The sequence below is a fragment of the Melospiza georgiana genome, chromosome 8, assembly GCF_028018845.1.
Source record: "Melospiza georgiana isolate bMelGeo1 chromosome 8, bMelGeo1.pri, whole genome shotgun sequence".
NCBI lineage: Eukaryota > Metazoa > Chordata > Aves > Passeriformes > Passerellidae > Melospiza > Melospiza georgiana.
In genome coordinates, this window is record NC_080437.1 from 23,581,952 (window position 1) to 23,595,768 (window position 13,817).

Here is a 13,817-nt window from a genome sequence, read left to right on the forward strand (position 1 = left end):
GGCGTCACCGTGACGTCACGATACTCAGTAATGCGTAACACGTGACTTCTCGGCCGGGGCTACGGGCTGGGTCTGAGCGGTTTCACAGGGCCGCGACTGGGGCACGGGGATGTCTGGTGGGCTCTTGCCGGTGGTGGCTTGTGGGGTCTCCAACTCAGCCCCGACTGAGCACTCCCCCGACACCACTTGTCGCCCACTGGGCCGGCACGCGGCCTTCCCTGACGGCTGCCCTCACTCAAGATGGCGGCTGGCGCCGGAAGCGGAAACGGGGCTGTGGGCGCGGCCGCACGTGGCGCCGGGTCCAGCATGGCGCGGAGCGGGAGGCTCCGCTCGGGAGCCGCGGCCAAGCTGAAGCGCTGGCGGAAGGGCCACAGCAGCGATTCCAACCCCGAGACCCGCCAGCATCGTCTGGCTGCCCGCAGCCGCTTCTGCAGCCGGCCGGCGGGTAAGGGCAGGGGCAGGCGGCTCCTGACGTGTGCCCGGCTCTTCCCGGAGGGGTGCAGGGGCGCGGAGGGGCTGCGGGGCCAACCTTGGGGTCCTCCGAGAGCTGGGGCTGGGGCAGGAGTGAGAGCGGAGCCGCTGACAGTTCCAGGGTAGGCGAAGACAGCAAACCGGGGAGGAAAACCGAGGCGTAAGGAGTTTACCTCGTAGTGACACCGGGCCTCGGAAACTGAATGGGGCACCGCATGCTGCAGTGCCTCTCGTCCTGCGAGGCTCCCCAAAGCCATGGCCATATCTTTAAGTGTTGCTGTGGTGTCTGGTATGATGATGAACGTGACAAACTAACATTCAGCCGGCCACATGATGGGGAAGGTAAACCCAAGTGTGAGAGCACTGGCTGCTCCTGGCCAAGGAAATCTTTCTTCTGTAGACGCTGGCTGCAGGCTGATGGCTGGGACTCACAGGGACATACAGCATCTGTCCTGGCTGTCTGGTTGCTAGGGCTTCAGGTTAAGAGGATAAATAGGGCAGAGAACAGGAAGCACCTTGATGTTAAAGTCTTGGCATGCCTGGACATGATGCTCTCTTCCATCAGAGATGACTGGACTGTGCTCTGGTTTCTTTGCACAGGAACGAGGAGCTTTTTACAGTTATTCATGTGCTTTTGCCCACTGGGGCAAAGCAGCACCTGTATTCCCCGTGCTGGATATGAGCTCCAGCCAAGCCAGTCTGGCTGGGAGGGGAGAGGAGCGTGGGGGATTTCAGGGTGAATGGTGGAGCACTGTGACTCCTCAGTTCTGACACATCTCTCACCCTGCAGAGAAAAGTAACCTGACGGTGGATGCAGTGAAGCTGCACAATGAGCTGCAGTCGGGGTCCCTGCGTCTGCAGCGTGCGGGTGACAGCGCCCAGCGGATGGAGGAGGGCAGTGCTGAGGAGGCGGCCACAGAGAGATCCTCCGGCACCTTCCTGAGCGGCCTGAGCGACTGCAGCAACGTCACCTTCAGCAAGGTGCAGCGCTTCTGGGAATCCAACTCTGCTGCTCACAAAGAGGTACGGGCAGAGCAGGGCTGGGGAAGGGGGGTGTCTGGGCCCCTGGCTGAGAGGTGCTGACCTGCTGTGCTGGCTGCTCACAGATCTGTGCCGTGCTGGCGGCTGTGACGGAGGTGATCCGCTCCCGGGGCGGCAAGGAGAGCGAGACAGAATACTTTGCTGCACTGGTGAGTGCTGGTTGTGTGGAAGGGGCACGAGGGGAGCTGCTGCTGGCAGCATGGGTGGGCTCTGAAGAGGGATAGAGAAAGGTCTGTGCTTGTAGCCTGAGTGCCTTTGTTCAGCAGAGATGCTGTTGGGCTGCTCCTGGTTTCTTTTCCCCCTCCCCAGGGGTTGGGGAAGGGCTGGCCTGGTGTGACCCCTGCACCCCATCCCTCAGCCATCCCTTCTGTTCCCAGATGACCACGCTGGAGGCAGTGGAGTCCCCCGAGTCGCTGTCTGCTGTCGCCTACCTGCTTAACCTTGTCCTAAAGCGGTGAGTGGCTGGCAGAGAAGCAGAGAGAGCTAACAGACTCCATCATGGAAAAGGGATTGGCGCTGTCCTCCCTCCCCAGGCTGGGGAAGGAATCCCCCTGGGATGAGCTGGCGATGCTGTCCCCTTTGTGACTGCTACCAGCTGTCTGCTCCTCACCCTACTGATATGTCCCCTTTTCCTGGCAGGGTCCCGAGCCCTGTTCTCATTAAAAAGTTCTCGGATGCCTCAAAAGCCTTCATGAGTATCGTGTCCTCACAGGCCTGCAGCAGCTCCACCTCTGCCCTGCGATGGGTGAGTAGCCAGGAGGCAGCCAGCCATGTCAGCTCTGCTGAGTGCTGGGGTCAAGGCTGCTGCTGTAGGGTGGTGCTGGGTGCTCGGCCTGAGGCCATTGCAGTGAAAGGGGGATGTCTCTGTGGGGTGATGCTAATGCCCCTGCTGCTCCCTTGTCATAGGTGCTCTCTTGCCTGGCCACACTGCTACGAAAGCAAGACTTGGCAGCCTGGAGCTACCCTGTCACCCTGCAGGTCTATCACGGCTTGTTGAGCTTTTGTGTTCATACCAAGCCCAAGGTGAGAGCCCAGTGCTTCTGGCAGGAGATGATGCTGCTCTGGGGGTTTGTTTCTGGGGATGGTTGTACCCCTGAGTCTGTAGTTTCTGCTCACCCGGGCTCTTCCTGCAGGTGCGGAAAGCAGCACAGCACGGCGTGTGCTCTGTCCTGAGGGGCAGCGAGTTCATGTTTGGCGATGCAGCCCCTGAGCATCACCCTGCAGCACCTTCCACTGCCAAGTTCTGTGTGCAGGAGATTGAAAAAGCTGGAGGTGTGGGGCACTGGAGCATGGGGTCTGTAGCTGCATGTGGGGGACTCTGCCACTGTGGGATTAGGAGGGAAGAGGGGAGATTGAAGCATGCTAGTTTGCTGAGGAGGGTATGAGATATCTTTGGGGCACCTATGGTGTTTTGAAGCCTCCTCAGCCATTCTGGTGGTTTCCTGCTCCCATGAGTTAGGGGAGTGTTCACCCTGGTTCTGTGGGTCAGCCCCACTGCTGCCATGGGACTTTGCCTTGGGCAAGGCTTTGCTGTGGTGTCCCACAGGCTCAGGTTGGTCTGCTCCTGTAGGTGCCAAAGAGGCCACCACCACCCTGCATGTGCTTGCCCTGCTGCGAGACGTGCTGCCCTGCTTCCCTGCAGCTGTGGTGAAGACCTGCTGTGAGACCTTGCTCAGAGTCATGACCCTCAGCCATGTGGTGAGTGTTCCTGCTCCAGGGATGACAAGGGCAGACCCTTTCCCCATGGGCTACACTCTGAAAGGGATCAGATTCTCTCGTCTGCCAACTAGGAGCCTGAAAATGCAGGATGCAAATGGAAAAGGGCCTAGGACAGCTTGCTGTCCTGACTGCTGTGGAAGAGGGAGGCTGTGCAGATGCAGGATAGTTGCAGTAGTGCTGGGTTTTCCAGGGCAGAGCCTGCTTTGGGATAGGGGGACTGGGTTCAAAGCAGAGCCCCCTCTCCTGACACCATGTCCTTTGCAGCTGGTGACAGCGTGTGCCATGCAAGCTTTCCACAGCCTCTTCAGCGCCCAGGCCAGTGTGGCCTGCCTGCCAGCTGAGCTCAATGCCCAGATCATCACTGTGAGTGTGGGCTACCAGTGTGGGGAGGGACAGAGCTGGCAGTTGCACAATACCCACCCACCCAACCTTCTGCTTCTGCAGGCTCTCTACGACTACGTGCCCAGCACGAGTGACCTGCAGCCACTGCTGACCTGGCTGTCCACCATGGAGCGGGCTCACATCAACCTGGGCAGGTGCAGACAGGGGCTGTGGCTGGTTGAGGAGAGAGGTGCCTGCTTGGTCTCTAATCTGGTTTTTCTTTCCTCTCCAGGCTGCAAAAGGACCTGTGCTGGGCTCACCTGCCCCGGCTCTTCTCTGCTGCCATGAACTGCTTCCTCTCCCCACACTCCCAGGTGGTGTCAGCAGCAGCACAGACCCTGGAGGTACCACACTCAGACACCTCTCCTTCCTTGGATACCCTGGGCCTTGTGGGGGGCTCTGCCATGGGCTTGGGGCTTTCCAGCAAGTGGTGTGCCCCTCTGTGCCTCTGAAGCTGGGGGTTCTGTGGTCCAGCAGCTGTCTCATTTTTCCTATTTGCCCTTGCAGACCATCCTGAGTGAGTGTATTGCTCCCCACATGGAGGATGTGGGCACTGTGTCTGCATCTGCCCCAGCCCCTGCTGCCTACCTGTGCAAGATGTTCAGGTGAGGAGCAGCGATGCAGGAGGGGCTGCCCATGGATCTGCCTGAGCTCTGGCCAGCCTCTGCTCAGTCTTCAGTGGGGTCTAGCAGGCCTGGTGGGCACCCTGAACACTGCCATCTTCCTTCTTCTCCCCAGATCAGTGGAGGACGGGCTGACATACCGTTTCCATGCAGCATGGGATGAAGTTCTGCGAGTGTTGGAGGTCTTCTTTGAGACATGTGGGAAGCAGTGCCAGCCCATCATGAGGAAGGTGAGCCAGGCTAAAAGGGCACAGATTCATCCATAGAGGCTGGTGGGGTGAGTGCAGCGCTGTCTGGGCTGTGTTGCCCCCTCCAGCTGGAGCAGGGCCATGCTGTTTGCCCTGCTCTGTTGTCTGTGTGTGGCCAGAGCGTGCACAGCTCTGGGACACTCAGCACACAGACGTGCAGGGCAGCTGGCATCCCTGGGCAGGCAGAGTGATATGTGCCAGCCCTGTGCACGTGGCTCTTCTGTGACTGTCCTGCCCTGTTCCCACAGTGTCTCCAGTCCCTGTGTGACCTGCGTCTCTCCCCACACTTTCCCTACACTGCTGAAGTGGACCAGGCAGTGGGGGCTGCTGTGAGCACCATGGGTCCTGAGGTGCTCCTGGAGGCTGTGCCCCTGGAGATCAATGGCAAGGAGTGAGTACAGTCACGGGTAGCAGCTTTGCTGTAGCTGTTATATTCCCGTTCAGTCCCCGTGCAGTACTGCAGGTATGGCTGCTAAGCCTACCTGTGCCCAGCTTTGGGGCTGGGTGAAGGTGCCCAGTGCCCAGGGGCTGATGCTGGCAGTGCCCCACACCCTCCTGAGCCATGCCTTTCCTCCCCAGGGAGACGCTGGATTTCCCCCGCAGCTGGCTCCTGCCGGTGCTGCGCGACAATGTGCAAGGTGCACGCCTTGGCTTCTTCACCAGCTACTTCTTGCCTTTGGCAGCTGCCCTGAAAAGCAGAGGTGAGGAGAGCAGCATGTTAGGGGCCTCAGCAGTCCAGGGTATTCTGTGGGACCTCCCTTCTCTGCCCTGAGGTGGAGCAAGGCTTTGCAATGTCTTCTGCTCCACTCATCTCTTTCTCTTCTGCAGCCGTGGAGTTTACCCAGGCTGGGAAGAGTGTGGAGGCCAAGATCTACGACACGCTGCAGTGGCAGGTAACAACCAGCGCCTGGGAGCCCTGCCACAGTGTACCCCTGTACCAGGCTGGGGAGCAGTGACTTGGGCAAAGACTGTGGCCTCCCACCTTTTCCTTTGCCTTCCAGGTCTGGACTCTGCTTCCTGGCTTCTGCACGCATCCCACAGATGTGCTGGGGGCCTTCAAGGGGCTGGCCCGCACCCTGGGCATGGCCATCAGTGAGCGCCCCGATCTCCGCCCCACCGTGTGCCAGGCCTTGCGCACCCTCATCCACAAAGGCTGCGAGACAGGTTGGGGCAAAACAGGTCCTTGTGGGGGGTTCCTGCCGCCTGGGGGAGGGGAAATGCTGATCTGTAGCCCCTGTCATCCTTTCCCTAGATGCAGAGCGGGCAGAAGTGGGTCGCTTTGCCAAAAATTTCCTGCCCATCCTGTTCAACGTTTACAGCCAACCCGAGGAGGATGGGGGCACAAGTGCTCAGCGCCGCTCTGTGCTGGACACTGTCCGTGCTTACCTGACCATCACAGATCCTCAGGTGAGGGGCACTGTGGCACTGAGGCAAGCTGTCCTGGCTTGGGCCACAATCTCCCAGCCGGACTCAGTCTGATGGGGCTTTGGTGCAGGCCTGACTGATGAGGACAGGAAGAAAGGCTTTGACCAGAGAGCAGCCCTTCCTGCCCTCATGGGCAGGGAGACCTCTCAGCCCACAGTCTGGGATTTCCCAGTCCTGCAATCACATCTCACCCATCATGCACAAGCTCTTTGTGAATTTGTCCAGGTCTTTTTGGACTCACTGGTGCTTCTGGTCTCCACAAAGTCCTTTAGCAAGTTGTTTGCCAGGTGGATTGTAAACTCTTGTAAAAGCACTCGCTTCAATCAGTTCTGATCCTGCTCTCTGTGCCTGCCCTGCAGATGGTGTGTGGATTCCTGGAGAAAGCCAGTGCAAAGCTGACCAGTCCTGAGAGCTCTGAGTTTGCCAGGTAACACCTGGGAGCTGATGCTAATGGGTAAAATTCCTGGCATGCTCCTGGTGAGCAGCACTAGGGCATTGTCCTGTGTGGGCTTTGCCACCATTGTGCACTTGATGTGACTGGCAGCTGGTGTCCCAGCTTGGTCAAGACGTGATCCCACAGTTAACAGCTGCAGCTGTGTGTCCTCTGCTGCAGACTCTCCATCCTGGACCTGGTAGTGGCAATGGCACCCTATGCTGATGAGCAGTCCCTGGACTCCTTGTACCGTACCATCCAGCCTTCCCTCCAGGTGAGTTGGTCCTCAGCCCTGACAGATGCTGGGGCTGCAGTGGGGCACCTTCTGCTTGCTGCTAGCTTGGACCCACACTCTAGGGACTGAGCAGCTGCCATAAGGGATAGGTCTCTGCTGGGTGGTGTGGGGTGCTGGTGTCCCTTCAGACACCGTGGTGAGGGGCTGCCTTGACAGTGGGAGCATGCTGGCTGTCCCTGCAGAGCAAAGAGCGCAGCATGCAGAAGAAGGCGTACCGTGTGCTGGAGGAGGTGTGTGCTGCTCCCCACGCTCCCTGCCAGGCCTTCGTCCACTCCCACCTCCAGGAGCTGCAGGCAGTGCTGCTGGACTCACTCAAGAGCGCAGCATCCCCGGCCAAGAGGGTGAGAGCAAGGGCTGTGCTGGTGGTGATCAGCACTGCTGAAGGGAAGGGAAGGGATGGGGTGGGTGGCAGGGTAACCAGGTGTGTGTCCCTGGGTGTACCAGTGCTGGTCTCTTTCTCTCCCCAGCCACGGCTGAAATGCCTCTTCCACATTGTGAAGCAGCTATCTGCAGAGCACGAGCCTTTTGTCACTGCCCTGGTCCCAGAGGTAAGCATGGTCCCTGTGAGGAGCTGGCTGGTCCTGGCTGTGGTGGTGGCAGCAGTGGTGACATGCTGTGTTCCTCCAGGTCATCCTGTGCACCAAGGAGGTGTCCGTGGGGGCCCGGAAGAACGCCTTCATGCTGCTCGTGGAGATGGGCCATGCTTTCATCCGCTTTGGGCCCACCCCTGAAGGTGAGCTTCTGTTCTACTTGCTCAGCCCCACGGCCACTCTGGCCCCAGGAAGGTCAGACTCAGGCCGAGCATTCTGCTGCAATGGGCCAGGGATGCTGCTGGACGCAGAGTGAGTCGGGCCCTGAGTCATCCCCCTCTTGCAGAGGCCATGCAGCGCTTCCTGCTCCTCATCTACGTGGGGCTCACTGGCTCAGTCACCATGATCAGCTGCACCGTGCTGGCGCTGACCCGCCTGTTCTTCGAGTTCAAAGGTGAGCAGGAGGGCTGGGGGGACGAGGCAGAGCCCTTTGGGGAAGGTGGGTGCTGGGAGGAAGCCATCTGTGGCTGAGTCCCACCGTGGTTGCAGATCACCTGGAGTTCAGTGTGGTGGAGCAGCTCCTGCAGAACATCTGCCTGTTGCTGGCCTCCCGCACACGGGATGTGGTCAAGGCAGCCCTGGGATTCCTGAAGGTCACACTGCTGCTGGTGGACACCAAGCTCCTGGCCAAGCATGTCCAGACAATGGTGAGATCACGCACGGGGTGCCTTGAGGAGGGTGGTGGGCAAAGCTGTGTCTGCCTTGGGCAGACAGGAGCATCTCCAGCTGCACTCTGCCTGGGAGCCAAGGAAACAACCTTGATCTCAGTGGCTGAGATGGCAGCGAGGAGGCTCCTCTCCTGCATCCTGGCATAGGTGTGCCAAAAAAGCCCCATGAACTTGCACTGCCAAGCATGGACACCTCCCCATGGGCTTACCTGGGGCAGGCATGGAGAGATGGCACCAGGGTGAACAAGGTGGCCACGCAGATAAAGGTTGGGAGGCTGGGTCCCCAATGCAGGCATGCTTTGGTCTTGAGGGTCTCTGTCCTGACAGCTGGAGGCTGTGGGGAACCTTTCAGATGACATGAGGCGCCACTTCCGTATGAAGCTGCGAAACCTCTTCATCAAGTTCATCCGCAAGTTCGGGTATGCCAGGGTGTCCTGGGGTGGTGAGGGTGCTCTCTGGGGAGCAGTGCAGGAGGAGGGGGGTGCTGACTGCTCTCTGTGTGTTTCCTCAGCTTTGAGCTGGTCAAGGGGCTGCTGCCAGCCGAGTACCATAAGGTGCTGGTGAACATCCGCAAGGCAGAATCCCGGAGCCACAAGCGGCGTGCCCTGAAGAAGGCAGCTGCAGATATGGATGAGGAGGAGGCACCAGCACCACAGCCTAGAGGAGACAGGTGAAGATGGGCTCAGGGTCAAGAAAGAGCAGCCCCCACAGGGGACTTGGTACTCCATCTGCTTAGCTGGTCCTCCTAGAGATGCTGGCGGCATCTGCAGGGCTGCTCTTCATTGTGGGGCAGGGTGCACCCCTGGGCTTAATCCATTTTCCATCATCCTTTCCACCTGTTGACCAGTATGGAGGAGATCCTGGCTGACTCAGAGGATGAGGAGGAGGAAGAGGAGGAACGGCATCGGGTCAAGGAGTGGAGGAAGCAAGCACGGCAGAAGGGCCAGGCATGGCTCAAGGAAGGGGAAGATGATGAGCCCCTCAACTTCCTGGACCCTAATGTGTCCCAGCGGGTGCTGGGTAAGGAATGGAGCTTCAGATGGGGCTAGGGAGGGATGGATGGGGCATGGGGCAGGGGCTGCTGCAATGCACAGGGGCCCTGGGAGTTGCTGCCCCCAGAATTGGATCCTTCTGCAGGCCCTGACCCATTTCTCTGTGAGCAGCCACCAAGCCAGGCCCCAAGCGGTCCAGAGGAGTGAGCCATGATTTCCAGATGTCTGAGGATGGACGCCTGATCATCCATGAAGAGGAGGAGGAGCTGGATGATGATGAAGGCAAAGGTACTACCTGGGCTGACAGGGGCCACTCTAGACTTGCTCTGGGTCTCTGAATGCTTTTCATCCTGCCACCTGCATGTGGGATCTTGGGGGGATGTGGGTGGAAGTGACAGGAGCTGGTATGGCCTTGTGTCACACCGAGTGGCTCTCTTCTGGGCTGGTGCCCAGGGGAAGCAGTCACCCACATCATCAGGAGGATGCTGGTTCAGCAGAGGCACCCTGCTACTGCCACTCCCCCCAGGAGCTAGCACAGTACCAGGGCTCTGCCATGGCCTCATCACACACTGACCTTCTCATCCTGTGCCATAGGAGCAGATGAGGAGATGGCAGATGTGCTGCAAGATGTGGGGCTCCGCAGTGTGAGTATGGGGCTCGTGGTCCTGAGGAGATGCTGGGGGAACTCACCCTTGCTAAGCCACTGCCTGTGCCACGGCAGCTGCAGCTCTGCCCAAGAGGCCAGTGGGGACACCAGGCAATTGCCAGCTGCTTGGAGGGCTGCAGAAAGTTGTCTGGGATGGGCTGTCTGGAAAGCCTCTTGGTGCCCATGGGAGGAAGCAGGAGGTTGGGGGTTGATAGGAGGGCAGAACTGTAAAGACAAGCCAGCTGCAGGGTTCCTGCTCTTTTTCTGCAGAAGAAAAGTCAGAAGCGTCGGTTCAGAGAGGAGCCAGACGATGAGGAAGCTGAGGGTGGAACCTCTTCTCAGTATAGAGGTAAATCCTCTGCCTGTGCCCAGTCTGGGGCTCCCCAGAGGGCCAGAACCGTGTGTCATCCCAGAGCCCATGGCACATGATTGCATGCAGATGGTTCCTGAATATCTCCATTGTGGGAGACTCCAGAGATGCTCCAGTCCCTTAATCCTTCACTGGACCAGCTCCATGAGCTCAATGTGTCTCTTGTACTGATGAGCCCAGAACTGGACACAACATTCCAGGTGCATCCTCACCAAGGTTGAGTTAGAGGGGCAGGATCCCTTTCCTTGACCTGCTGGCAATGCTGGAAATGCTTCCTATGCACCATTGGCCTTCTTGGCCATCAGGGCACTGCTGGCTCATGAACAACTTGTTTTCTGCCAGGATCCCCAGGTCCTTCTCTGCAGAGCTGATTTCCAGCAGGTTGACCCCCAGTCTGAACTGGTGCTTGGGGTTATTTCTCCCCAGGTGCATTTGCCTTCATTAATTTCAGACAGTTCTATGCACATTTCTCCTGAGATGTTCTTGGTTAATGGGAAATGGCCACCCCTCTGCTGTCCTGACACCAAGAGCTGGAGGCAAAAACAGGAACAGCTTCCACAGCCTAGAACTGGGCAGGGGGAGGCCCAGGATCCCCTTCCAACACACATTCTCTTTTCCAGCTGGAGGCTCTGGGATCCATCGGCCACTGAACAAGGTGCCAGCCTTTGGTGCAGAGTATAGATCCAAGGTGAGGGACCCATGGGGTGGCAGGGTTTGTCTGTGGGGATGCTTGGAATTTGCTGGGGCAGGAAGCACCATTTTTGCTGGGAGTCTGGTCCTGTAGCGCCAAGGTTGGATGGGATCTCTGCTCCAAGAGGAGTTGCCAAACGCTCAGTATCTCTGAACACTGCCAGCCCATTTCAAACTTCCTGTCCTATCCTTGCCATGGACAGTTCCTGCTCACTGCTCAAAGCAGGTGTCTATAGCATCGTGTTGGTGGGAAATCAGCTCCCAGGGCAGTGTGCTGAGCTGGCACCCCACTGCAACACAGTCTTTGGGATAGCTGGGTGGCAGGGTTGCACATGTCTTCCCTGGTGCTGCATCTTCTCTCATGTCACTGTCTCCCACAGAAAGGTAAAGGTGACGTGAAGAAGAAGGGCCAACTCGACCCCTATGCCTACATCCCCCTGAACAGAGCTAAACTCAACAGAAGGTGAGGCTAACCAGGAAGGGCACAGCGGTGGGAACGGCTTTGATCCTGAATTTGTTAGGGGTTTTTTGGTGGGTTTGGGAGCTCTCTGTCATCTGCTGTGCCACTCCTTGTGGAGTCTGGAGCAGCATCCCCATGGGTGAGGTGTGCCCAGTGCCTGCACCACACCAGCCCCATGGGTGAGGTGTGCCCAGTGCCTGCACCAAACCAGCTCCCTGCTCTTTGCTCCCTGCAGGAAGCGGGCGAAAATGCAGGGCCAGTTCAAGGGCCTGATGAAGGGCGCGCAGCGCGGGGCCAAGGCCGGCCGCAGGAACCGTCTGAAGGCCCAGCGCTCCTGAGCACACTCCAGTGCTCCACCTGCCCAAGGACACAGCATCCTGTTAGTGGAACAGCTGAGGGTCCTCTTGAAGGTGACCTGCGTTCGTCTGAGACTCCCTGGGAAGCCACTTGGATGTGTTATGGACTAATGGCCCTTCTGTGCCTGGTACAGGCATGGATGTGTGTGTGTGTGTGTGAGCAAGTGATGTGTAAAGAATTCTCTATATTGATAAATATCCTCTGTTCTTATCCAGCCCAGATTCCTCCTCTCTCTCCTTCTCTCCAGATCTTGCATAACTGTGCTGTGCCTTCTGTCCATGTGCAGCGGGTCCTTCTGTCACTGCAGGGCTGCATCCCTCAGGGCTCACAGCAGCATCAGCCTGGGCCTGGGGCTCTCTCTCCCACACTAGGTTTGCCTGGAGGCTGCCAGGAGCAGCACTGTGGCACAGAGCAGTGGGGCACATGTGCAGTAGGGCTGAGATGTGAAGCTGGCCATAGAACAATGCCAGAGAAGCTGAAGTCCCTACAACCAGCTTTCTTTACCAAATTCCTGGCAGGCTCTTCTGCCCAAAACCATGGCCAGAGGATCTGTGCCATGTGGAAAGTGACTGCCATTTGACCGCTGGACACTTTTACCATATCAGCCACGCTTGATGGCAGGGCAGGAACAGTTTGCTGCAAATTTCTTCAAACTGGCTGGAAAACTGCTACGGCAAAGCTCTGTGCCTTGCCATTTCTCTTACCTTTTAGAGCTGAGAGAAGCCCTTTGCTCTGGCCTCTTCCTGCCAGACCTGAGCAACATGAGTAATCCTGAAGCTTTTTAGTTGCTCAACCCTGTCACATTGGCCTGAGCATCAGGTTTTGCCCAGCTACTTCTATGCTGAGTGCAAAAGAAGGTGTTTGGCCCAAGTGTGCTGCAGAGAGCTGCGCTGAGGGTAGTGGGTACAGGTCCCATTGCTCACACTGCTAAGAACATGTGTTGGTGAATGTAGCTGGCTTTCCCTTCCTCTTTCATATTAAAAAGCCTTCAGCCCTTTGTAATTTCCTTTTGTGGCAGCTTACATGTTGGAATTGCAACGCTTCTCAGTTCTGTAATAAGCTAAAGGGATTGTGCTTGTTCAGCCTCTTACTGCAGGCTTCTTTCTGGAGGCTGCAAATCCAGTTTTGTGGCTTTCTTATGCTTGGTTTTTTTTTTCCAAGATCCTTTTAAAAGCCTGGGATGGAGGAGGAGCTCTTGTACTGATACTGGTCCTGCCTTGTCAGGAATGCTGTTCCCTGTGTGCTTTCCCACCCAGGGCTCTCAGTGGGACTCTTGAGCCCCAGTTCAAGTTGAGGTGCTGCTGCTTGTCCTGCCAGAAGGCAGCTCACAGCCTGGCCTACAGGACAGGCGTGTCCAGCAGCACCTTGTGACCAGGAGCTGCACCATCTTCTGCTGCCTGCAGTGTGGGCCTGATGCCCTCCCCTCCCCTGAGAGCAGGACAGGGGGAGACAGGCAGCAGTCACCTTCTGAGACACCTACAACCTGAGGCTCTAGACCCAGCAGAGCTATCTGTCTTCCTGCTTTCCCTTCTCTCCTTGGAGACAGGGCCTGGAGAAGGCTGTAGCTAATTTATTTGGGAGCTCCAGCTTACTCACTCTATTGTTCTTCATTTGCATGTTGTTGCTTAAATTAGTCTATGCCTGCATGGAACAGAAGAGATTTATTAGCACAGAGAATGGTGTTCACCTGAGCTGGAATCCAGAGAACGGATTCTACTGCAGCAACATCTTGTTAATCAGCTAATTAATCATGTAATGCAATGGAAACCCTGGGTGAGGAGATGTCATCCTGCCTGGGAAGGCTGGCTGTGAGTCAAGCCTGCTCCCCACCAGCAGCTGCCCCTGGCAGGGAGCAGAGCTGCATCCTGGGGACCCTCAGGAGCCTGAGCACATCTCTGACACAGGGCAGGTGAGGGGGGTCGTGCCTCCTGCCCCTGCCTGCCACAACTGCTTTGCAGGTACCTGTGGGGAGGCACCAGCTGGGGACCTGGAGACGTGCTTGGCTTTTGCTGCTCAAGCTGGGAGGTGGCTTGAAGGCTGTTTCTTCATCCAGCAGGCTCTTAAACCACGAAGTACCAGTATGGAGCCACACTTGCACATGACATTGTCACAAAGGGTTCCTAACCCTTGCAGATAGCAGCTTGAGGAGAGGCTGGCAGGACTAACACATGTCCCCCAGTACTGGCTAAATGCCCATCCTGATTCTTAAAGCAGATGTGCCCCATGGCTTGTGCCTACCCACCATCCAGGTGGACCACCCCATCCTGGAAGCACACTGCAGGGCCTTTTGGGGTTCCCCATTCAGAGCTGGGATTCCTCACACACATGCTGCAGACATGGGGAAACCCTCCTGGGGACAGCATATAAGAGGAGCTTTGGTGTTTAAGCTGAAATGATTGGCAGCAAGA

The 13,817-nt window shown here is 57.6% G+C and overlaps 1 protein-coding gene across 1 annotated transcript; it reads left to right on the top strand.

The window, feature by feature from the left end:
- The first annotated feature begins 282 nt into the window (after positions 1 to 282).
- Positions 283 to 12,858, top strand: RRP12 (ribosomal RNA processing 12 homolog). Its single transcript, XM_058029561.1, has 34 exons — positions 283 to 445; positions 1,262 to 1,494; positions 1,578 to 1,661; positions 1,890 to 1,966; positions 2,152 to 2,257; positions 2,419 to 2,535; positions 2,646 to 2,784; positions 3,083 to 3,210; positions 3,496 to 3,594; positions 3,676 to 3,767; positions 3,845 to 3,956; positions 4,120 to 4,217; positions 4,351 to 4,465; positions 4,732 to 4,874; positions 5,063 to 5,184; positions 5,312 to 5,376; positions 5,485 to 5,647; positions 5,736 to 5,890; positions 6,268 to 6,335; positions 6,522 to 6,615; positions 6,819 to 6,977; positions 7,104 to 7,184; positions 7,264 to 7,369; positions 7,513 to 7,620; positions 7,716 to 7,873; positions 8,222 to 8,313; positions 8,406 to 8,564; positions 8,742 to 8,914; positions 9,058 to 9,174; positions 9,481 to 9,530; positions 9,803 to 9,881; positions 10,523 to 10,590; positions 10,973 to 11,055; positions 11,288 to 12,858. Exons 1-34 carry the CDS (start codon positions 307 to 309, stop codon positions 11,388 to 11,390), a joined length of 3,885 nt encoding a protein of 1,294 aa, XP_057885544.1. The 5' UTR covers positions 283 to 306; the 3' UTR covers positions 11,391 to 12,858.
- Positions 12,859 to 13,817: the final 959 nt, after the last annotated feature.